This window comes from Scylla paramamosain, chromosome 6 (assembly GCF_035594125.1).
Source record: "Scylla paramamosain isolate STU-SP2022 chromosome 6, ASM3559412v1, whole genome shotgun sequence".
NCBI classification, from domain to species: Eukaryota; Metazoa; Arthropoda; class Malacostraca; order Decapoda; family Portunidae; genus Scylla; species Scylla paramamosain.
The window spans coordinates 19,646,839-19,672,620 of NC_087156.1; the positions used below are offsets into that span (position 1 = coordinate 19,646,839).

Consider the following 25,782-nt stretch of genomic DNA (forward strand, 5'->3'; position numbering starts at 1 on the left):
GACTTTTAACACTCTCCAAACGCTGGTAAGGTTCTCCGGAGCGTCTACAGGCGAAGAGAGCTGCTGCTACTATCACACACACACACACACACACACACACACACACACACACACACAGTCCAGCTGATGTATCGCTCCTCTAAGTGACCATTCTATTAGATGGGAAGTAATTTATCCCATCCCTCACTCCGCCTCTCCCACCACCACCACCTCCTCCTCCTCCTCCCTGCTGCCTCTCTCCTCTCCCTTCCCTCTCCGCACTGTCTCTCTTGCTTCCTTCCTTTTTTTTTTTTTTTTTCTATATCATCCATTTCCTTTCCCTTATTTGCCTGCATTTTCTTGTCTCTTCTGCTATTTTTCGTATTTTGCAGTTGCTTCTGCAGTTTGCTTTTTATGGTTTTCATTTTTGTTTTCTTCCTCTCGACATGTTTCTTCATTTTTACTTGATTATCCTTCTTACTCTACGTCTCCTTTGCCTCCTTTCCTCTTTCCCTTTTGCGTACATTCTGCTGCTGGACCCAATGATATATGCAGTATATTTAGCCGTTTGCTTCTCCTTATCTTCCCCTTCCGCCCATCTCCTTTTGCCCACACGATATATAACTCTTTTCCTTCCTTCCTCCAGCCTTCCCCTTCACCACTTTTCTCCTCACAACCAGACCAAGTTATCTCATCATCCTCCTCCTCTCTCTCTCTTCCTTTCCTTCTTGCTTAAACTCTTACCTAAGCAACCATTTTCCTCCTCTTCCTCCACTCCCTCCCCTTCCTCCGTCCCTCCATTCTCCTCCCTTTCTCTAGTTACTCCTCATTAGTCACCAGGTAAAGCAGAAACGCGAGTTGTGTTTATCTTACCTGGCCGCCACCTGTGCATTCAATTTCCCGCTCGGCAAGGCTCCTAAAATGTTACCTGCCTGTTATTTCGGCCAGCCTCGTGTGTGCGCGTCCCGTTTACTACTTGCGCTGTGTCGGGAGATTCCGGAACCCGCTACATTTCGGTTAACTGTGATGAACTCCCTGCACTCGATATGAAAATTCGGCTGCGAGTATCGGCTCCGGAACACGAGGGAGTTATACAGTATTCGTAGTATTCGTGTATATTCGCTTCAAGGTTATGGTTCACTCTGCCGGGTTCGGGGACACGGGGAGGCGGGCGGGAGAGATGGACACGGCGCGGAAATCTCCCTGGACGTGATCCCCCCGGGTAACAAGGAATTAGGGTTTAGGGTGACGTAAAACTCGAGATGGGCGCTATTCGGCCTTGGACCATCGCCCGCCTTGAAGCCCTGGGCCAATGTTGATGCCTTTAAGGAGTCCTGGTCGGCAGCTTTGACGGGGTGAGGTTGTCTGGGGTGTCGGGGCGAAATAGGGAGAAGAGAGCGTTAGAAGTGAGGTGAGGAGAGAGTGAGGCAGTGTTATATATACATATGTTTTAGAATCTCAAAGTGTTGGATGTTAATTTAGTCATTCAGTGTTGTGTGTGTTACTGAGTCTTTCTCCCCTCGTCAGAATGAGTGATAATGTCTCAGGGTAGGACAGAAAACCTTGACTCACTCCCATGACATAAGGCGACAAGGGAGTGCAGCTTTCATCCCTTTTAATCTCTCTCTCTCCGTGTTGCGCAATGTCAAGTATTCCTCCGCATTTTAAACGTGCTGTAACATTCTATGCAGCACTGAATTACACTGCACTGCTCGACACGACAAGGCCACGTCAAAAACAGTGCCCCAGCTAATACATGAAAAAACATATCAGCGGTTAAATTTCTATGAATATTTACTAGCTTATATGTGTTCAGCGTGCGGCAGAGGGAGAGGCAAGCAGGGATAGGGGCAGGCAGGGATGGAGACAAACAGGGAGAGAGGTAGGCACGACTAGAGGCAGGGACAAAAAGGGTAAACGAGAGGATGGAGGCAGGAATGAGAGGCAGAGACAAGGGAAAACATAGGCTGGAGTGGAAGCAAGGGCGGGGCAGAGCTGAAGAGAAATACAGAAAAGGGGATAAGAGTGGAAGCATCTTGTCATCTTTGCCCCTCTGTACCTTCTTGCCACCTCTTCCTGTTCCCCGAGGCTTTAAGACTTTCCACCACCACCACCACTACCACCGCCATCACCACCACCACCACTGCGGCCACCACAACACTGCAAGAAAATTCCGTAAACCTTGCATGATAAAGACTGAAGTTGCGATGAAGTTGCAGACGAGACTCTCATGATGAATCCTCTCATACCTCGCGCTGCCTGATGTGTTAGGGCGAAGAGTGCTGACGGAGGAGATACAGGAAGTGGAGACTGGATCTGGGGGCATGTGGTAGGGAAGGGTGGACGGAGGGAAGGAGTAGGAGGGAAGAGAGGGAGGTGCGCTGGGTGGAATATGGATCTGAGAAGCTGGTAAGTGAATTTGGCAGTTGTCAGTCGCGAGTTAAGTGGTTTATCCGCAAGACAGAAGAATCATTATGTTTCCAGCCGATTCAGCGCCCGCCTGGGACCTGATGAGGGTGATCTGACGAAGGAGGATCGCTGGGAAGGAGATGCTGGCGGCTCCTGAACCTCCCTTTGCTGAGGGAGTCTTCCTGTTCTGGTTAGATTTATATTGTATTTTAAAATTGGTGAGCTACATATTTGTTGGACATGTGTGGTTGTTGTGTTTGTATCTTCCAGCCCTCCCAGCAAATCTTTCTATCGTTCAGGCCTCGTTCATGTCGAGTTTATGTTTTATTTCCAAGAGTAATGATTTGTTTACTCTTGGCGAGACACGTAAACTCGTTCTGTTTGATATATATTCCAAAACTTCCTTCCCCTCTTCTCTTCCTATCTCCCTGTTGTACCATTTTTCATCTTTCATTCCTACTTAACTTATTCCTCCTCTGCAACCAAACTCTATTTCCTCCACCAACTCCTTCTGCTCCTCGTGTGTCCTCTTCCTTTCCTCCCTCCATCCATCGTTTCCTCCACTCCCTCTTGCCTATCGCTCCTCTCTCCAGGCCCATCAGGACTCGTGACAAATCGTTCCCTCGCCACACATTACTGTATAATATCACCGAGTTTGTCTGATGCATCGCCAGTCGCTTCGTCTCCACCGATAATCGATCAGATGAAAAGACGCACAACCCAGTCCCGATTCAGCCCAATCCACCCCCGCCCAGCATCTCTCAGCCCACCCCATTCAAGCCCAACCTACCTCTGGGATATTGAGGATCAGAGGGCTGCAGGGGGCATGGATTTTACTGGTCGGGGGTCGTGAGGGATGAGACAGGGCTAAGGGTGCGGTGAGCAATGGCTGGGCTTGATGGGGCGCGGCTGGGACTGGTTGAGTGTGGGTTGAGGGTAGTTGTGGCTGGCGGAGTGTTGACTGGGTTGATGCGGGAAGGCTTGGTCAGATTGGCAGAGGTGTGGGAAGAGAAATGTGTGTCTGCGTGTGCGTGTGGTTGTGTGGGTGTGGGAGGCGGGGTTCGAGAGCGACTTTAAGTGGTCAGTCAGTAGTAGAACCTCTCTGGGATAACATCTGAATATTGATAGACGCAGCCAAGGTGGGAGGATGCTCGCCAGACACACGTACTACACACATACACACACACACACACACACACACACACACACACACACACACACACACACACACACACACACACACACACACCCCAGACCAGGCAGAACCAAACTGACAACCAGAGAAAAAGAAAGGCACAGAGAGGAGGAGGAGGAAGGAAGAGAGAGAGGGAGAGAGGGAGAGAATATGAGAAAAGGGGAACGGGTATTGAAGAACAAAGCACTGCAGAGAGAGAGAGAGAGAGAGAGAGAGAGAGAGAGAGAGAGAGAGAGAGAGAGAGAGAGAGAGAGAGAGAGAGAGAGAGAGAGAGAGAGAGAGAGAGAGAGAATATATATACATCGTGATCCAACAGAGACAAGAGGGACAGCATGACAAATACACATCGGGTCGTACAGTCACCCAGTCTGACCCTCATCCATCTCCCCCTCAGTGACCGCCCATCCATCTCACCCCTCCGATACCACACCCCTTACCCCCCACCACCAGCGGCCTCCCTCTCCCACGCCGTAATTGACTAGCGCGCACTGCTACCTGTCGCGCCCTGATCACCTGACGGGCGTGCGTGAGGGCGGACGGGTGTGGTGGTGAGCGCCTTGAATATTCATAGCACTGAGCGGCTCGCACAAAAGGCGGGGTTCCTCGCTCTATTGATCCCCAGAGTAAACTGAATATCGAGTGTAGATTGTCCTGTTACCTCGACCTGCATGTTCTGTGACGGGGGACGCGGGGTGCGGTGGAGGGACGGGGGCTGGGAAGGGGTGGAGGGACGGGGAGTGGCAGACAGGGGGAATCAGGAAGGTGGGAAGGAGGGAGGGATGGGAGAGGAATGGTTGAAATGTTTTCTCTTTGTCTCGCTGTCCCTCACACTGTTATGTATTTTTTTTTCTCTCTCTCTCTTTCTGTCTCTAATTTTGACCTTTCTGTCTCTGCCTTTGCCTCTGTCTGCCTGTGTCTTCCTGAGCCTGTCAGTCTGTCGGTCTGTCTGTGTTTATCTGAGCCTGTCTATCAGTCTGTTTCCCTGTGTTTGTATCTCTCTCTCTCTCTCTCTCTCTCTCTCTCTCTCTCTCTCTCTCTCTCTCTCTCTCTCTCTCTCTCTCTCTCTCTCTCTCCTTCAAATATTCTTACGTCCCAGAAAATCTCTCTTCCACCTAAGTAATTAACACAAAGTCGTCAAAAAGCCATTAAGCGGCGCCACCACGAGAATGTTAGTTACTCAGCCCAAATTAATGGTCGATTTGCGAGATGGCAATGGTAATGGCCTTTAATGGGCGGTCAACATCCAGGGAGGAATACAGGGAGACGCAAAAATACTGTGTCCTGTACTATGAGGGTGCAGGAAAATATTTAACGGCCTTAGTAGTGTGAAGTAAGTTTCTTTTTATGGTTATATTTTTTTAAAGGGAGGAAGGAGAATTATTGTGTTTTCCAGTCTGGGTATCCTTGGGTTACCTGTTTTTTTTTCGGATGTAATTAAGTAATGGAACATGTGATATAAGTATCATTAATTTCACACACACACACACACACACACACACACACACACACACACACACACACGCACGCAGATTTGGATTCAAGATATTTAATTTACTATAAACACATAATTATCATAAGAAAAACATAACACAATTAAAAGCTTAACAAAACTCACAAACAAATAAACTAGTTACATTCTGACGAATTTCTTATTTAAATTTCAAATTCTAAATGACTAACTTTTTTCTTAAAAGCAAAGGAAAAAAAAGTCTCTCAACCTTATTATATTACAAACTAAAACACAATAAACAATATAACACACACACACACACACACACACACACACACAAAGACCAGTGACCCAATGTTAATCCTTCCCTCGCTCTCGTCTTCCCCTCCCACTATCCCCTGCAACGTCACCAGCGGCTCATCTCAGTGCCACCTAACTTCCTCCCCCAAGGCCATCTTTGCCACCTCGACCACCCCTTCACACCATCCAGCTGCAAGTTATTCCTGTCTAACTTTTGCTCGTTCATCTTCATGGCGAGAGAGAGAGAGAGAGAGAGAGAGAGAGAGAGAGAGAGAGAGAGAGAGAGAGAGAGAGAGAGAGAGAGAGAGAGAGAGAGAGAGAGAGAGAGAGAGAGAGAGAGAGAGAGAGAGAGAGAGAGAGAGAGAGAGAGAGAGAGAGAGAGAGAGAGAGAGAGAGAGAATTTTGCTCAGGAAAAAATAAAGTAGAGAGGAGAGGATTGCAGAGAAAGACATGCAGGCTGACTTGTGGCTTGGTTTGAGAAAGGAAAGGAAGGGAAGGAAAGGAAAGGAAGGGAAAGGAAAGGAAGGAAAGGAAAATAAGGGAAAGAAAAGGAGAGTAAGGGAAGAAAAATAACAGAGGAGGAGGAGGGAAGGGAGGGATAGAACGGGAGGAGCAATGAACGGTAGTGAGAAGAAGGGAAAGAAGGAAAGAAGGAAAGAAGGAAGGGAAGAATGGAAGAGAAGGAAACATGCATATTATCGATCCGTAACAAAAAGAAAACATACCAGAGAGAGAGAGAGAGAGAGAGAGAGAGAGAGAGAGAGAGAGAGAGAGAGAGAGAGAGAGAGAGGTACCTGTCTTCTCTGCCTCCGTGACACAGGATGATTTCCCTTGAGCTTTACACTTTCGTCTGCAACACTTATCTTAAAGCACCACCACCATCACCACCACACGCATACGCACAAAAATATACCATAAAAAAAATACACAAGCCAAAAGTCACAGTGCTCTTCCTGGTGGCACGAGTATCTGAAAACCTGGAGACTAATTGAATATAGAACAGGGCCACGTGTACGCCAAGCGGTTGATGTGAAGAGTGAGTCTCCTCGAGGGGAAGGGAAGATAAAATTGGAACTGAGATTACTTCCAGCTTGCGTGAGGGATCAAAAGCTACGGTAAAAGGGTGATGGTAGGGAGAGGGTAGCAGGGAAGCAAGGGGGAGGAGGGTTAGAACTGCACAACCTATCTTTAAGGAGAGAGAGAGAGAGAGAGAGAGAGAGAGAGAGAGAGAGAGAGAGAGAGAGAGAGAGAGAGAGAGAGAGAGAGAGAGAGAGAGAGAGAGAGAGAGAGAGAGAGAGAGAGAGAGAGAGAGAGAGAGAGAGAGAGAGAGAGAGAGAGAGAGAGAGAGAGAGAGAGAGAGAGAGAGAGAGAGAGAGAGAGAGAGGGTAAACAACGAAGAACACACGCAATACAAGTCTTCTTTCCTCTTCCTGAAAAATAAGTTTGGCTTCTCCTAATTAGCAACATTTGTCTTCCTTCTCGTCACAGTGATTCCCTTTTACGTCCCTTTAATATCTCCTTACTTTCTCTTTAGTGTCCCTCCTAAACTTGCACCGTCTTCTTCCCACCCATTTCTTCCTTTCTCTCCACTTCTCCGCCTCCTTTCCCTCTCATTCTCTTCACTTATACGCTCGTTTGCTTCTTTTCTCCTATATTTGCTCTCTCTCATGTTTATAAACGGCGGTAATGAGCAGCGGGAGTGAGGAGAGGAGAGAGGGAGGCGGTGTGAACAGGTAAGAATGAGATGCAGGTGTTAATGAGAGTGGCGAGCAAGTATAAGGAGAAGCAGAGGGTGAAAGGAAGGAAGGAGTGGCAGGTGAGAGCAGCATGACGTCTGTCTCATTAGTACCCATGCCCTTTAAGCACACCTGTTTCATTTCGTTTGTCTCATTAAAGCTTTTTACCTCCAGGTGTAAAGAGCAGGATTTACCTTAATGGAAATCACGGTGAGTTACATTAGTGAGAATGAAAAGAAAACTATACTGAAATTATGCTGTGTATGTACACATACAGGTTCTCACACACACAGACACTCACACACACGCACGCACACACACACACACACACACACACACACACACACACACACACACACACACACACACACACACACACACACACACAATAATAATAATAATAATAATAATAATAATAATAATAATAATAATAATAATAATAATAATAATAATAATAATAATAATAATAATGTCAATAAAAAAATAAGTAATAAAAATAATGATAAGAAGGAGAAGGAAAGTGATAATGATATTAATGATGAGAAAACTAATAATAAAGTAATAATAACAACACAATAAAAAAACAATAAAACTAAAATGATTTTTGTATTATAGGAAGAACAAGACCAATAATTAACACCTTGAAAAAAATAAGAGTAAAAAGATAATTATATATATATATATATATATATATATATATATATATATATATATATATATATATATATATATATATATATATATATATATATATATATATATATATATATATATATATATATATATATATATATACTACGAATAGAAAACGCATCATGGCAAGTAAGAACATGAAAAAAAAAAATGCAGAAAAGGAAAATGAGAGAAAAACATTATTAGTTCTGGGAGAGGAAAAGTTGGCGGCTCCTCGCTGCAGCTTCAAGAGTGTGAGAATTTCCCGAGAAGCTCCTCGCCGTCCGTCCCGTCAGCTCGGGGGCTTCCAGGAAAACATGATAACAGGCTTTAAGTTCCCTCTAATTAGATAAGGAGCAAAATAATCCTCTTACCTCCATCATCCCTCGGGAGAAAAAATAAAGAATAAGAGTCCTATATCTCCTTTACGTCCTCATAAACTTGATTCCTTTCATACATCACTCATTTTTCTACACGTGTTTTCTTCTTCTTCTTCTTCTTCTTCTTCTTCTTCTTCTTCTTATTATTATTATTATTATTATTGTTATTATTATTATTATTATTATTATTATTATTATCATTCTTCAGAACCACATCAAAACAGGCATAGTTAGTAATAGAGACTAGTTGAGGGAGGGCTTTTTTTAACCCTTCTATATCTCGCCTCCAAAATCGCATCAAAACAAGTCTAATTAGCAACAGAGACTCGTCGTAACTTCCTTGACCGAGGCGCAATGATTCAGACCGTACGTACTAATCATCCTTCATTTTTTTTCTACAAGTGTTTTCTTGCATTTTTTTTTTTTTTATCCTCATCTATCTCTCTCCTCCAGAACGACATCGAAACAGGTTTAGTCAGGAATTCAGACACCCGTAACTCTGTATCTAAGATGTTGTGACTCGAGCCGTCCTTCGCTGATCGCCACGTGATCATAATTAAGCGAGAGGTGAGGGAGAGACGGAGAGTGAGAGGGACAGAGGGACGGAGGGAGGGAGGGAGATAAAGAAATGGCTACGTGTTTTATCACTCTGCCGCGGTGTGGAAATTCCCTGGACTGTCCTATGCTGCTGCCTTCCCTCCTACAAGGCTGACTGATACCGCAGCAGAGATCTCATTACTGCATGCCACTACCAGCTTTATTTTGCTTCTTCCTCTTCCTCGTGTGTGTGTGTGTGTGTGTGTGTGTGTGTGTGTGTGTGTGTGTGTGTGTGTGTGTGTGTCGGAGAGAGGGAGGGGGAGTAGGGTAGTGTCAATTTATGATATGAAATCCCTTCCTTCTTACGTGATATCGACTTAAGGATTATTTTCTTTTTCTTATTTTTTTTTATTAATGATGGGTACTCTCTCTCTCTCTCTCTCTCTCTCTCTCTCTCTCTCTCTCTCTCTCTCTCTCTCTCTCTCTCTCTCTCTCTCTCTCTGTGTGTGTGTGTGTGTGTGTGTGTGTGTGTGTGTGTGTGTGTGTGTGTGTGTGTGTGTGTGTGTGTGTGTGTGTGTGTGCGGACCAAGGCGTGATTTAAATTTTTTGTTGCAGTCACGAATTTGTTCCTTTGAGTTTCCTTCAACCTTCCCCTTCGTCTCTCTCTCTCTCTCTCTCTCTCTCTCTCTCTCTCTCTCTCTCTCTCTCTCTCTCTCTCTCTCTCTCTCTCTCTCTCTCTCTCTCTCTCTCTCTCTCTCTCTCTCTCTCTCTCTCTCTCTCTCTCTCTCTCTTTCTCTCTATCTATCTATCTGTAACCCTCTCAATTTGCTTATCGAGAATTCCTGAGTTTAATTTTATGACATTCTAATAAAGAGAGGGGGTGCAATAAATCATGTTCCGTCGCAGTCCAGGTTGTCAGAACGACATGTAAAAAAGGAGGGTTAGCATTCATTAGATTTATGAGTCCGCGCATCACGAAATATTACATTCCACTGCAGACGTAGTAATTCGCGATAATCTCAATAGAAATAAGAGTTACGGCCACGAATCCTTGTCATTTATGATTCCTGTTAATACAAGTAATTTTCAGATATTGTTATTATCTTCGAATCTAATAATGTAGGAGAGAGAGAGAGAGAGAGAGAGAGAGAGAGAGAGAGAGAGAGAGAGAGAGAGAGAGAGAGAGAGAGAGAGAGAGAGAGAGAGAGACACACACACACACACACACACACACACACACACACACACACACACACACACACACACACACATTCAAACTGCCTTTTTACAAATAATGTTTATGTACTGGAAATAAACTGACTTTACACACACACACACACACACACACACACACACACACACACACACACACACACACACACACACACACAATACATCAACCATCCCTTGACAGAACATAAAACACTCCAAAAATTCCTGTTCCCCTTCCCCTGCAAAAAAAACAAGACGCCCCAGGAACACCGTGTTAGCAAATTTTCATCACTTAATCAAGGTTGGGCGGTGTTGGTCAGTCCGCCGCGCAGGGTAGGGGGCTGCTCGCTCGTTCTTAATCACCGTAATTACTAGAACTTCCCAACACCAAATGGCTGCAACCATTCGACTCGGAATTCACGAGGACTGAGCTGAAGTTAAATTAGTTTATTCCTGATGGCCTTGCTCGCTTCCCTCCCTCCCTCTCTTCTCTTCCTCCAGCACCCTTCCTTCCTTCCTTCCTTCCTTCCTTTCTTTCTCGTGGTCCTTACAGTCTTCCTTCTAAACGTAGTATAATATGTGTGTGTGTGTGTGTGTGTGTGTGTGTGTGTGTGTGTGTGTGTGTGTGTGTGTGTGTGTGTGTGTGTGTGTGTGTGTGTGTGTGTGTGTGTGTGTTACATAATTTACCTTCCATGATGCCTGAAATTTCTCATATACATCCACCTACCTACCTACATACGTACCTACATGCATACAAGTACACAAATGCATGCATACACACATACATGCGCACATACAAACTTGATCACTGGTGGATAAGGTAAATCGTGACATGCTCTCCTGTACTGAATATGACAACGTTCTATTTTGTCTTGCCGTCAATGAGAATCTGAATTTTCTAACCTGTATTACTCTCTCTCTCTCTCTCTCTCTCTCTCTCTCTCTCTCTCTCTCTCTCTCTCTCTCTCTCTCTCTCTCTCTCGGAACTATCGAACAAATCATATCCATTCTCCTGCAGCCACAAGAGACGAGGAAACGACAAAGAGAACGAAAACAAGTGGCGTTACTCTCCACACACACACACACACACACACACACACACACACACACTACGTAACCCATAAAAAAGGAATTAAGGAGTACGATGAGCCGCAAGAGTGAATCCCTGAAGCGACCTAGCACAGCGCCAAGACCCAAGGGAAGTAAATACATAGAATATATTCTTTTTTTGTGTGTGTGTGTGTGTGTGTGTGTGTGTGTGTGTGTGTGTGTGTGTGTGTGTGTGTGTGTGTGTGTGTGTGTGTGTGTGTGTGTGTGTGTGTGTGTGTGTGTGTGTGTGGACGGCTTTGATGAGAGTCGATGAGTGGCAGTCCATTTCTCTCTCCCCTTCTCTCTATCTTTTTTTTCAACTCTCTCTCTCTCTCTCTCTCTCTCTCTCTCTCTCTCTCTCTCTCTCTCTCTCTCTCTCTCGTGGACATGTATTGTGCATCACTGAGGCGGTGGAAGGCTTTGTTTACTTAGAGCCGTGTCGATGGTGTGTGATTTCCCTCGTGTATTAGAGAAGCCATGTAGATGTAGGGAGGCGTGTACTGGTGGTGGTGGTGGTGAATGTAGTACTTTCATTATTCGTTGTTCTTGGTTCATATGAGTGTGTGTGTGTGTGTGTGTGTGTGTGTGTGTGTGTGTGTGTGTGTGTGTGTGTGTGTGTAATGTATTCTCTCTCTCTCTCTCTCTCTCTCTCTCTCTCTCTCTCTCTCTCTCTCTCTCTCTCTCTCTCTCTCTCTCTCTTTGTGTCTCTCAAGCGTAAAATGAAAACAGCGCCTCACGTGTTATGTAACTGTTACAGGTTCCTTGAAGAAAAGCCTGTTATTATACTTGTTTTTCATCCTCACCACCACAACAACACCAGCTATTCCATTATGTGTGCCACTTTTCCTCACCACCACCACCACGACCACCTCCGCCACAACGATTAACTGCAGCAACCAGCATAACCACTATCACCACCACCACCACTCCCACCATTACCACCACAACCACTATACCATTACCAAGAAACAACACCAACAGCAGCAGCGGCGGGGCAATAACAGCACTCCTAAGACATATTTCAACTCCTGCCTCCTCCACTACAACTGCCGCCAACACAACCACCACCACCACCACCGCTACCACTCCCGTCCCTTCCCCACCCAAACAATTAATGGTCTGGAAAAACACAATTATAGTTTCCCCTGTATTTCTGCCACTGGTCGGGGGCTCACGCGAGACGTCCGCCAAGGAAATGTTTCACCGGGGCGCCATAAAGCCGTCACGACCTTATTTATATTGCCGGTATAGCTTAGGTCTCCCCGCGCGGCCTGCGTGTTGGGGCCTCCACGTGCCGCCGCGCCCTGACCTTCCTTCTTGCGTTGAGGGAGAAGTCGCGAGAGAGTGAGGAGGTGGGTTAAAAGATAAGCGCCATGACAGAGCGTCGTCACGTAGAAATGAGTCTACTTATCTCCTCCATCAGCACTTGGCTCGTTAAGTAAGCGAAAAGAGACCCTCGCGGTATGATTCGTTTAAAATTGTTCCCTGTGTATGTACTTATGTGTGTAAGTATATTATGTCCGTACGTGTATATGAACCTGACGTGACGCTTCCGATTCCCTTGAATGTAATCCTCAAAGCACTTCTCTCATACCACCTCCCCCTCACACACACACACAGACCGCAGCACCTTTGAAACACACAAGTACAAGAAAAAAAGAGAGAGAAAAAAAAAACACTCATTCCTCCCAATAACATACGTCATCTTTTACGACACTCCAACCGACACGACACGATGCGGCACTGCTACCGAGGACACTTCTTCTGGCCATCGCAATACACGGCAAGGAGCGACACACAAACCACGAGCAAGAGCGAGAGAGAGAGAGAGAGAGAGAGAGAGAGAGAGAGAGAGAGAGAGAGAGAGAGAGAGAGAGAGAGAGAGAGAGAGAGAGAGAGAGAGAGAGAGAGAGAGAGAGAGAGAGAGAGAGAGATTCATAGAGAGAGAGAGACGGTGGGGGTATAGGATCTCCTATGCTGCCTCGTTCTCCTCCTTTGATGTTCGCGTGGATCTAATTAAGGGATTTCGACTTCACTCCGTAATGGCAGCAATTTTCCCGCACCAGGCCATCTTCCCGCCGCCCACGTGACCCCCAACAGGCTTAGGAAGACCTGCAGTGAAGGGGCCCTGATGAATAGAAAGCCTTTAATTGGTCAGATACGGATGACAATGCCAGGGAACCCAGATAGAAAAATAATCAACACCACTTTGTTCCTCATTATTGTTGTTGGGAGGAGACGATGAAGGAAATGTGCGTTTTGAGAAATAGATGCATGTGTCTTGAATATATTTTAATGTCAGTGTCAAATGTGAGATCGGGAGGATGTAATATCAAGAAGCTTTTGCATTTTGCTGGCTGAAACACGCAGCCACACACCCTCCCACCCACCCACACACACACGCTCACACAGACACGCACACACACACACACACACACACACACACACACACACACACACACACACACACACACACACACACACACACACACACACCTGAAACGAAAGCCACAAGCATGAACGCACAAAAATTCAACACATTTATTACTTTCAAGAATGAATTATTCCAATGACAGCTGCATCACCACCACTTCTCACTACTACTGCTACTACTACTACTACAACTACTACTACTACTACTACAACTACTACTACTACTATTACTACTACTACTACCACCACTACCACTACCAACACACCTTATATCCCTTTATCATTTTACCTTGGAAGAAATTCCTCTGGAGAAGGCAGTGAGTTGAAGAAATGTACCCCAACTTGTGTTTCTTCAACGTGACTCCTTATGTTTTCTCCAGGCCAGTCAACAGTAATGGTAGCGTAGTAGTAGTAGTAGTAGTAGTAGTAGTAGTAGTAGTAGTAGTAGTAGTAATAGCAGTAGTAGAAGTACCTAAACCCATCCAAGTCCCAATGTAAGATGACAAATGACAACCATTACATTTTTCCTTCAAACTGTAAGACACTGCGGGCTAACCACTCGCCAGACAGCGTTATGAGACAGGGTGACGCATGGTGCGGTGTATAAATATTACGCATACAAATACTCGTACCACACAACAAAGTGGGGCACATAAAGTGGAGGTGCACAAGAATTATTTTTTTGTTATGGTAAAGAGGAAAAGTCTTTTGATGTCGCTAGGAAAGTACTTGTAATATAATAATCCCGTACAGCAGTGGCGGAGGAGGAGGAGGAGGAGGAGGAGGAGGAGGAGGAGGAGGAGGAGGAGGAGGAGGAGGAGGAGGAGGAGGGGGAGGCAGAAACAGTAGCTCCTTTTCTTCCGCGAGGTGGCGTGAGGAATGGCTGCCGTCACTTCAAGCGGAGTTACGGGTCACTTTTCCTCAAGTTTCCGTTTTTGGACTCGAGAGTGACTTACGTTCTCACCTGTAGCCTAACGACCACTTAGATCAGAGGCCAGGTGTGACGGAGCTAAGTGCAGGTGTAAGGCGAAGGAGGGAGAGGGAGAGGGAGCAGGAAGGGGATAAAAGCGAGATGTGGCAAAGTAAGGTGTGCTGTTTACGAGTTGCAGGCGTGAGTGTTAAAGTTACGAGGCATTGAGAGAGAGAGAGAGAGAGAGAGAGAGAGAGAGAGAGAGAGAGAGAGAGAGAGAGAGAGAGAGAGAGAGAGAGAGAGAGAGAGAGAGAGAGAGAGAGAGAGAGAGAGAGAGAGCCCTACATGGAAACAGAAACATTCATAACGCAAACAAGCAAAATAAGAAAAGAAAAACAAGCAGCAACATAAATATAAACAGAGGAGACACAGAGACAGACAGACAGACAGACAACGTAAAAAACAAAAGAAAAAAATGGACCTCCACCCTGCCGGCACGACCTGATCATAAACAAGAGCACTGATAGTAAATACAGCAGATAAGTTTTTGCGAATGGCGGTGTGAACTGATGTGTTTTCGCTGCAGTAAAATAAAACCCAAATGCAATCATCATTATATTCTATATCAAACGAAAATGGTGGCCGTTTATAATTCTCTCTCTCTCTCTCTCTCTCTCTCTCTCTCTCTCTCTCTCTCTCTCTCTCTCTCTCTCTCTCTCTCTCTCTCTCTGTTATTTCCTTATCTTCTCCCTTTACGGCTGAACTCTCCCAATGTCTTCTCAATGTTATTACCTTCCCTTTTCTCCTCTTATTAACAACTTTGTTTCATTAATTCCCCCAAGTCTGGTCTAATTACTTACATGCGTTATACCTCGACTCCCTCGCTCGTTTTCCTTAAATTCTTTCATCCCTAACATTCCTGTTTTAACTCTCCCCTGTATCTCTCCTTATTTACCTTATTCATATTTGCCTCTGTCCATTAAGTTTCTCTGTGTGTTTCAACCTTTATCTCTTCCCTGCTTCTCTTCTTATTCTCCTCCTCCTTGTTCGGGGCGACGCTCATCTATCCCTGCATAAGAAATAATGGAAAAATCTTGGCAGAGCAGAAGTGGCACCAATATTTGCATATAAACTTTCTCCGGCAGCCGAATGTCGCTTCTTTATTAACCTAATTTCCATTTCCCTCCAAAGATTTGTGTGGCAGATCCATCATTTCCCGTCCGTCCCTCCAACCTTTATCGCCGCCACCAGCTATTCCCTCGTCTCTCTCTCTCTCTCTCTCTCTCTCTCTCTCTCTCTCTCTCTCTCTCTCTCTCTCTCTCTCTCTCCATAGTAGTGTGTGTGTGTGTGTGTGTGTGTGTGTGTGTGTGTGTGTGTGTGTGTGTGTGTGTGTGTGTGTGTGTGTGTGTTATTTCATGTTCGGGCGGCCATGCTTTGTACATCGAATGAGCATTTTTATTAACTTAGTGAATATTTATGTATACATTTGCGAACGCGATGAGCGCAAATATTTAGGGAAAAAGCTTTACCAATATATTCAGGTACTCGTATATGTAATTCATGCATGCATGTATGTATGTATGTATGTATGTGTACTGTAATAGTCGTAATGGAATTCAGAAAAATTAATGTAATAGGGACAGTTTTCCTCCATTTAACGCGTGTGTTTCCTGTGCCATGTGACGTCTAACATTCCCCTGGTGGCCGGCTGGCGGAGGAGCCACGCGTCGCGACTCCCGCTACCTCTCACTCATCCAGGAGGTTCCGTTGACGCAGGTAGGCCATGGCAGCTCTGTACACCATTTCCAGGAGGCTCTGCGGGGAGTTGATATCATCCGCTTTATTTAGGGTTTCCAGGATGATCTCCTCTAAGGCAGCCAGTACTTCGTCATCCAGATCCTTGCCGGTGTGGATGGTCATCTTGAGCTGGGCGCAGGGGTTCCCATTCATTTCTCCCTTCACAGTAATGGCGTAGGTCCTGATGCCGCTAGTGTCGCGCGGACTCACGTAGCAGCAGCACGCGCTACTCCACGTTTCTCTCTCCTGTGACACAGTGGCCGCGCTGGAACAGGTGAGGCTTTCCTCGGACGTGTCGGCGTGGGAAAGGTTGCGCCACGTTAGGAGAAGAAAGACGGACGCCGTAGAGGTCAGGATGATCATGAACACCACTGCATATTCCTCAATCTTATCCTTGTTCCCTTCTTCCTTCAGGATGTCTGCAAAGGAGCTGGACGATGCATCCTGGAGGCCGACGAGGTGAAGAAGGCTGCTGTATAAACTCCCATCGGGCTGCTGCCTCCCCTCCAGGTTTTCCAGGAGCACCATGCCACCCAGCACTAGCGCAGCAATGACCACCAGCACGACTAACAGTTTTCCCATCGTCTGATTTCTACGGGAAGGCAATTATGTAAAAAAAATGGGTAGAAACAATGTAAGCGGCGTGGTTTTGTTTTTGTTTCTTTGTTATAGGGTATAGTGAGCTAGACGAAGGAAGGTAGACGAGTAAGGGGAAGAGAGGTGAAGGGGGAGGAGAGGAAGATAAGGCGTCCACGTGATATCGGGGAAGGGGATAAGAATAATGAACCGCCTCAAGCACAACGCACGCACCACTGCACGGACTTTGATGTCGGCAAAACTTACTTCACACCTTCCCCGAACCACACCGAGACGCGGGAGTAATTATGAACCGCCATCCCTTTGTTCTCCCTTGGCCATCCACCTGTCGTGATGAGAAAAACACGAACGCAACATCGCCAACAAACCAGTTCCTTTCATCCTTTCCTTTGCCGTCTTAACCAGAAAACCGAGCGATTGTCTAGTCTGCCTTCTTTAATCCGCTTTCTCACTATGATGAGTTTTCAGCGTGGAAGAGTCGGGTCATCCAGAGAAATGAGCTCGACAACTGTTATATCTTTTCTTTTTCCCAGAGCTGCATAAAGGATGCCGCTCCCCTTCCTCTTCAGCCTCTGCTAGTTCATATTCAATTCTCTCTTCAATGTGGTGCAATCCCATTCAACGCAGAACTGAATGGTATTAGTATTCTCCCTTTCACAGAATGACTCTCAAGAACACCCTCTTGTTGTTCTGTAATTCTGCTGCTCTTCGTATTGAATTATGACTTATTTTCATCCTTTGTGAGTACGAGGGAGAGAGAGAGAGAGAGAGAGAGAGAGAGAGAGAGAGAGAGAGAGAGAGAGAGAGAGAGAGAGAGAGAGAGAGAGAGAGAGAGAGAGAGAGAGAGAGAGAGAGAGAGAGAGAGAGAGAGAGAGAGAGAGAGGGAGAGGGAGACACAGACAGACAGAAATACAGAAACAGAAAGAGCATAAAAAATGTTAAAAAATGCCCCCCACACAGAAAAAAACTACAATTCTAAAAAAAAAAAAAAAAAAGAAAAAAGAATAACATGAAGCAAAGAAAAATAGTCTTGTACCCGTGCTGTGTGGAGGTGTGGGGCGCTGGGGAGCAGAGGGACGATCATTTCGGGGACAAGCGAACTGCACACCTACTCACCTGTAACCGTCGGTGTTGGAGCAGGTGACGCGGCGCGGGTACAAGGGAGCAGGACATGGAAGAAAGGAGGGTGGACAGGAGAGATCACGTGATGAACGGGTGGAGAAGGGAAGAGTGACTCGGGATGGACAAATGGAAGGGAAGGGAGGAAGGGAAACGAGGAAGAGAGTAGTGTAGCAGGGTGGGAGGGATGGGAAAATAGTGGGTAACTGGAAGTGGACTGAAGGATAAGTCACCAGTGGAAGGGAAGATAAAATGAGGAGGGAATGAGGAAGGTAAGCTGAGCTAAAGGTTCGTAGCATAATAAAGAGGGGGACTAGTAAGGGAAGATAGGGTAAGGGACAGGAAACACAGGAAAGGGAGTTGATAGGACAGTGAAGGGCAAATAGTGGAACCAGCAGAGGAATGGAAAATATGGGAGGAATAACGAGAAATGGAAAAAAAAAAGATAAGGTGATAGGAGAATAAAGGAGAGAACAGCGGAAGAGAACACGTGAAGAACAACGACGACGAGAGATAGACGTGAGGAAAAAGATAAATGTAAAGGGATAACCAGTAGAGGAAGAGAAGACAAGACAACTGGGTAGCGACGAAGAGAAGTACAAATGAGGACGAGCAGGGCAAGGGAGAGTGAGATGAAGGGCAGAACCAGCAGAAGTGGAGGGTGAAGGAGGGTGAAGGGGAGTGAAGGGAGGCAATGGAACAGCGTAGTAAGAGGTAAAAACATTATTCGCTTCATCGCCGTCCGTCGGGCCCGAAAATTGATGAGCCTCAAGACGGGAGGTTATCTGCGCGTCAGGCGGATGAGAAAAATGACGTGGGGTTGTGTCTGTTATCATTACTCACTACACGGTTTGTTGTTTCTTGTTGTGCCTTCCTTTTCTTCCTTGTTCTGCTCGCTTGCTTCCATTTTTCCCGCAGTTCTTTGCTCCATCTATTTTTTTTTTTTGTTCGTATATTGGCCTTTGTTTTGCTTCTTTCACTTTCATATAACTGATACACGAGAATTCATGGAGATTTCCTTAACCTGTTTCATCATTAAATTCGGTTACTCTTCATCTACGCCACTGCTGAGGAAAATGCTTTAAAGAAATAAATAAATAAAAAAAATAATAATGCAGCTTATTTACGCAAGACAGAACAGAAGCATACAAACACAGTACGTTGAAAATTCACAAACAGTCGCGTACATTTAAAATTACAAAGTTATTTCAAAAGCGCACCACAGCAGCTATTCACTCCAGAGCACCGCGTCTTTCATTATGTGCTTTGCCTTCAAGGGGAAAAGAGAGAAGCATTAAACTCAGTAACATTAAGTCGAGATAAGAGGCTAAGAATACAAGTGTAAACGCACGTAAACTTGAGCGCCGCCAGAAAGAGCCTCGAGCACAATGGACACGCGCCGGGAAATTAAACGGATTGGTATCACGATGTTTTATTAATAGAATGATATTTACTTAGTCTCAGGCTTAGGCGAACCCCACACACGGCGATAGCCTGAGCAACTCTTGGTATATGAGGATGACGATGGTCTGATGGTAGTGTGATGATGGTAATGGCAGCAACAGTAGTAATAATGGCACGAATATAATGGTGGTCACGAAGAGGCCGAGGGGAAGGTAAAGAAACATGGGAAAATAAAAAAAAAACTAAATTACATGCTACTTATTTATCTGCTGCCTTGTATTTTCAAGAGCAGCGCCTCTGCCTGACAGCGCTACTTGTCACCATCTCTGCCGGCCCTTATAATGAAAGACGCCTTCGATGTATTTAGTAATGGTATTCGTCCCTCTACCATGGAATATTTAATGTCTTAGAATAGAGAATGAACAAAGGGTCTCTCTCTCTCTCTCTCTCTCTCTCTCTCTCTCTCTCTCTCTCTCTCTCTCTCACACACACACACACACACACACACACACACACACACAGGAAAGCGTCCCCATCTTATTTCCCTCCCTCCTTCAGCTGTCCCGCCCCGGCTCTCGCCCCTACGAGTTTTGTGCGAAGGTTTTCTTTTGAAGTCCAGCGTGTGTGATAAGCCAGCAGCGTCGTATGGCTCAGTGTGTCGCCAGGCGGGGCCGCAGACTTAAGCTTCCCCCATCACGGCCCTCGTCACCCTCCAGTCCCCCACCACGTCTGGACCGCAGCCTTCTGATAACAACGCTTGGCTGATTTGGGTCCACGGGTTCGGTTCTGAATGATAGTCAACCTTTGATCTCTCGCATAGCGTATCGGCACAGTTTTTTTCTTTTTTTTTTTTTTTTTTTTTTTTGTCCTGTCTTTGCTATCCTGGTCGCTGTTTGTGGCTGGCTGTAAGCTGAGGGAACGGCGTTTAATCTCCGTTTGACCGCGAGACTCGGATCGATGACGGGATCGTGTCAGGTGGCAGACGGGGCGGGGCGGCGCGCAGGATAAACTGGAGGAACACACGAGAGCCACAAAAAGAAAGAAAAAAAGGATGAAAAAACAAAAAAAACAAAAAAAACAAGAGGCGAAAGGGCGGTAAGCGTGGCGGAAATACGAGCGGAAAGAGAATATTCCAAGCAACGAGAATAATAGAAGGGTATAAAGAGAATACTCAAAACGCAGGAATAATACAAGGCAAGAACACAAACCAGGCGAGGGTCGCGGAATTGGACGGATGGAAAGACAATTTAGGGGAAAGGGGAACGCCGACACAGAGCCAATATTAAGGCATTTACTTTGACGCTACTGGACCCACTCATTCGTGCACAGCAAAACAACGCATTTCCGAAAGGGAGACTAAGTAGTTGTTTTCATAAGAGCGCGGTCTCTCTCTCTCTCTCTCTCTCTCTCTCTCTCTCTCTCTCTCTCTCTCTCTCTCTCTCTCTCTCTCTCTCTCTCTCTCATCGCCATAAAGCAACATACATTCTTTTTTCCAACTGACATTTGTTTGATCTCTGACTCTTTCTCTCTCTCTCTCTCTCTCTCTCTCTCTCTCTCTCTCTCTCTCTCTCTCTCTCTCTCTCTCTCTCTCTCTCTCTCTCTCTCTCTCTCTCTCAGATAATCCATACAGTAGGGTGCCGGCCAAATCTTCTTTAGACGATAAAAAGAAAGCAGAAAGAGAAAAAAAAAGAAAAGAAAAGGAGAAACCTGTGACATCTAATCCCAAAGCTGACGCGGACTCCCTTCATTATGGACAGAATAGGTAACTTTCCCTCCCGGAGCCGCCAGACCAAGAGTTCCGCGCCTCTGACGTGACCATAGTTTCATAATCTTCTTTGTCATAGGTTATACTGAAGGGCATATGAATACTTTACCATATAGATACGTGCCTTTACCTTTTCCAACAAGCAGCCGGAGTTGAGGACAAGTTGAGCAGATTGAGAAATTATGTATTTAACCTTTTTAGTCGCCTTGTCATTGGTGCAAGCGGTAATTAATCATTAAACAAAGGAAAGAGTGGATATTAGAGCGTGCACATTTACATATAGCGGATAATAATTCTCATTCGAGGAGGAGGAGGAGGAGGAGCAGTTCATAATTAAACAAAGGAAAGAGCGATTATTAGAGCATGTGTGTTAATGATAGATGATTCTTATGGATTATGAATATTGTTCTTCATATGTATTACTCTTATTACTACTGGTGCTTTTGTTTCTTATATTTTGACGATTCTAATAAAAGTGCAAGGCTAGTCTTTTGTACATGTTCAATATTCCCTTCCTCTCCTTTTGTCTCTCCCTCATGTGTTTCTCTCTCTTCGCCTCTTTCTCTCTCTTCGCCTGTTATCATTCCTTTCCTATTCTTTGTTCCTCACTCATGCTTTTCTCTCCGTCCTTCTTTGACTTCTTTCCTCACGGTTATAATAAAAATACATTTTTTTCGCACTTTTGTCATAATTCCCTCTCTTCTTTGCCCCTCACTACCGTTCCCCTGTCTCTCGCTCTCTCTCTCCCCCTATCTCCACGCTAGCCCGCACTTCCTCCTTGCCGTTCCCTTGCCGCGCCTCTCCTCTCTCCAAACTCTACATGCTCCAGAGAGTGAAGGGGGAAGCGGGAATGAGAACTAATGTAAGGTAATTCCCTTAGCCAGGAAGGAGAGGCCTCGTGAGCACCTTAATTGCATTTTGCCAAGTTAGTCTCAGGTTAATGAAATCACCTGGTGGGAATAATCCACTTAATTTAGGATCTTAGTGAATCTCGTAAGGGATTAATCTCATGTTGGAAAGAATGGTCGGCCTGTTTCAAGAACCCTGTGACTTTTGTGGGAAGGTAAAAAAAAAAAAAAAATAGAGGGAGAAAAAAAAAACAGCGGAACATACCTAATACGTGGCGGTGAAGGTTAGTTAGTGAGTTCCTGATAAAGGTGAGGAGGGGATAAGAGTGATGATGACTTGATGCGGTGATAGTAACTTGATGATGGTGAGGGTGATAATGCTGGTGGTGAATATTATGTTGTTGTTACCCTCTCTCTCTCTCTCTCTCTCTCTCTCTCTCTCTCTCTCTCTCTCTCTCTCTCTCTCTCTCTCTCTCTCTCTCTCTTTCTCTCATCAACATCCTTTCATTCAGGTGTACATAAATAAATTTCGTACCTAACCTGATTGACAGGCGTCTGACGATAACATTACTACCCCCACTGATAAACAACCAATAGCCTTTGTACCAAATATATTGATGGACGCCCTTCGATGTCCTATGTACCCTCTGATTAACAGGCGCCCATTGATATACTTTGTACCCCCATGAGTGACGGGACGAACATCGATATAATTTATATTCCTGTTAAAAAAAAAGGCGGTAATTGATGTTTTGTACCGCAATATATAAGAGGTGACTATCAATATGATCAAGTGTGAGAAGAATAACATGTACGTAAAGTATTCTCTCTCTCTCTCTCTCTCTCTCTCTCTCTCTCTCTCTCTCTCTCTCTCTCTCTCTCTCTCTCTCTCTCTCTCTCTCTCTCTCAATCTGTGTTGCACCAATTCGAAAACAACTTGACTCACTAAAACGACAGAATTTCCTTCCTTCCTTTCTTTCTTTCCTCCTTCCCTCCCATCACTCCCTTACCCCCTCTCTCGCCTCGATCTTTTCAAGCAAGGCTCCTCCACTTTCCACACCTCCTCTTGGGACGCTAATGGACACACGAGTTCCCGCTACACACTCGCCTTCATGGAAAACAGAATACGGAATATGCTTCCCCTTTGCTCACGTTTACAAACACACGTCTGCGTAGTGACAAATTCAGCAAGTGTTTTCTTTTACTATTCAGTCCGTCTGGCTGGATGTCGGTGGAGTGCATGGGAGATACAGGATGGGTGCATTTATCTATGCAAAGGTTTACTAAGAGTTTTGTTTCGGATCGTAATTTAGAATGATTTTTTTTTTTTTTTGTGTTTGTGTAAGGATCCTGATAACGTGTGGAACAATTTGTAGCTGAACACAACTTTCTCCATATTCTGTTCAGTCGTGCGAGAAGTCGAGCACTTTTCACTGCTAGACAAATTTTCTTCTTCAGTGCTTATCACTTTATAAATAGTATCTTTGTGTAAGGCTCTCGTAAATATTTTTTTTTTAGCTTAAAAAGACAAAAATACCTTCTATTTTCGCTCTTTTCTCTTCTGTGTCTCTATATAAACAGTTCTCACAGTGCTAGGAAGGATAAGAAAGGACGACCACAGCACCGAAAGGGCTAAGAGCACTTTTCCAGACAGGAATTTTGATCCGTATCAGACCAATAAAAATGACAACATGTGGAATAATAAAAAAAAAACACAGCACAGTTTCTTCGATTCCCTGTTCACTCGTGCAACTTTCTGCAACATGAACGTTTTTTTTCTTAATTTTCTTCTATACATTTCTCATATTTATCAGTATTCTGCATCTTTCGTCTTACTAGGAATCTCTGTGTGCTTCTGTATTTCCCCTTATCAAGAAGGTTTTAAGACACTTTTAATAATCCTTTAATCTGCGCTCTCTAAGGACTGACACCTTCAATGGGCGCTGATCAGAGGAATTATACATAAAAAAGTCACTATATTAACTCTGACTGAGAACATTGAAGTGGAAATGCCTTACGAATATGGAGAAGCTTAAAAAGAGGATTATGAAGGAAGGAGTGAAAAAATAAACGAAATACTTAAAATAATCATTACAGTATTTGGTGTGTGTCTGTCTGTCTGTGTGTGTGTGTGTGTGTGTGTGTGTGTGTGTGTGTGTGTGTGTGTGTGTGTGTGTGTGTGTGTGTGTGTGTGTGTGTGTGTGGATCTATTTACGTGAGAGCGGCCAGAGGGTGGTGGTGTGTGGGGCAGGTGAGGTGTATGGGTGTGGCCCTTGGGTGTGGTCTGTGAATGAAGTGGGCGTGGCGTGGTGTGTCAATGGTAGGGTAGCGGATTAAATTATTTCCACGGACGAGAGAGAGAGAGAGAGAGAGAGAGAGAGAGAGAGAGAGAGAGAGAGAGAGAGAGAGAGAGAGAGAGAGAGAGAGAGAGAGAGAGAGAGAGATAATACTAACAACATTAACCAAACCTAACGTAACATAACCTAAAAAAAAAAAAAAACATGATGATTTCGAATGTAGAAATTGTAAACATAACAAAGTACATGTGTGGAATAAAAACAAGACACGCATTTTCTACAAACACACCGAAGAAAACATACACGCCTCCACAAAATAAGAACAATTGAAGCACCGAGCCCCAACATATCAAAACACGGATTTCTTTTTATGTAGGACAGCAAACAGGAAAAAAAGAAGAGAAAACAAAAGAAAAAAAAGAGGCCCAGTGAGGTGACAATCCCTAAAGAGAAAAAAAATATTGAATATCTAGATTCAAGGATAAGTGTCTTCAAACTGACCATAAAGCCCTTTCAAACAACACAACCACCACTATTAATACTCGTAACACCAAACATGTTCTTCCCTTCACCATCAGCGGGAGGCGTGAGGCGAGAGGCAGCTGCTTTGTACCTCCTCCCTCACCCCACCCTGCGAGGCCGTGAGCAGGGTGTCGGTGTAGGGAGAGCGGGGAGGGGAGGGGAGGGGATGGGAGGGTGGTAATGGACTTTGTAACAACATCAGTGGAGGGGAATGGAAGATGCAGGTTGCCTTGGGATTCATCTACCCTGGGACATCTCTCTCTCTCTCTCTCTCTCTCTCTCTCTCTCTCTCTCTCTCTCTCTCTCTCTCTCTCTCTCTCTCTCTCTCTCTGCTTTCCTAATTTTCATCGAAACTGGAGAAAATAAATTTAACATAGGGTATTTGCTGAGATATGGCCGGTTATGGCTTTCCAATACCTGCCCGCCATCAAGGGAGCCTGAAATTTTACTGATATTCGAGAAACCTGACACGGGAGAGGTATTCAGGAACGAGGAATCTTTGAATAGCTTTGCATGGCGGCTCATCACTGCCACCGCGGGGAGACGTGGCGCTGGTGGTGGTGGTGGTGATGGTGGTGGTGGTGAGGTCCCGGGGGCCGCTGAGGACCCGCTGAGGGAAGCCATTCGTCTACATTAGCCTGTTTGGCCCCTTAATTATATCCTGAGGGAGGGAGGGAAGAGAGGAGAGAGAAAAGAAAGAGAGAGGAAGAGATCCGATATTTGTTGGTGTTCTCCGTCATATGTATTCGCCCACGGTGTTTGTGTGTGTGTGTGTGTGTGTGTGTGTGTGTGTGTGTGTGTGTGTGTGTGTGTGTGTGAGAGAGAGAGAGAGAGAGAGAGAGAGAGAGAGAGAGAGAGAGAGAGAGAGAGAGAGAGAGAGAGAGAGAGAGAGAGAGAGAGAGAGAGAGAGAGAGAGAGAGAGAGAGAGAGAGAGAGAGAGAGAGAGAGAGAGAGAGAGAGAGAGTGTGTGTGTGTGTATGTGCGTATGTGTGTTAGAACGCTTAAAAATTAACCTCCTTTTATACCCCCACGAATCCATTCATTACTCCTGCACTTACACTTACACGATACACCCACGCACCTCCCTCCCTCCCTCATGACTCCCCTCCGCCACGCACCGTCCCATCCAGC

General features: G+C 45.2%; 1 protein-coding gene across 1 annotated transcript; it reads right to left on the reverse strand.

The window, feature by feature from the left end:
- Nucleotides 1-1,248: 1,248 nt before the first annotated feature.
- Nucleotides 1,249-3,930, reverse strand: LOC135101039 (uncharacterized). Its single transcript, XM_064004613.1, has 5 exons — nucleotides 3,885-3,930; nucleotides 3,226-3,409; nucleotides 2,229-2,360; nucleotides 1,778-1,871; nucleotides 1,249-1,344 (listed from the first exon to the last, which is right to left on the reverse strand). The coding sequence occupies exons 1-5, from the start codon at nucleotides 3,928-3,930 to the stop codon at nucleotides 1,249-1,251; spliced, it is 552 nt and encodes a 183-aa protein (XP_063860683.1).
- Nucleotides 3,931-25,782: the final 21,852 nt, after the last annotated feature.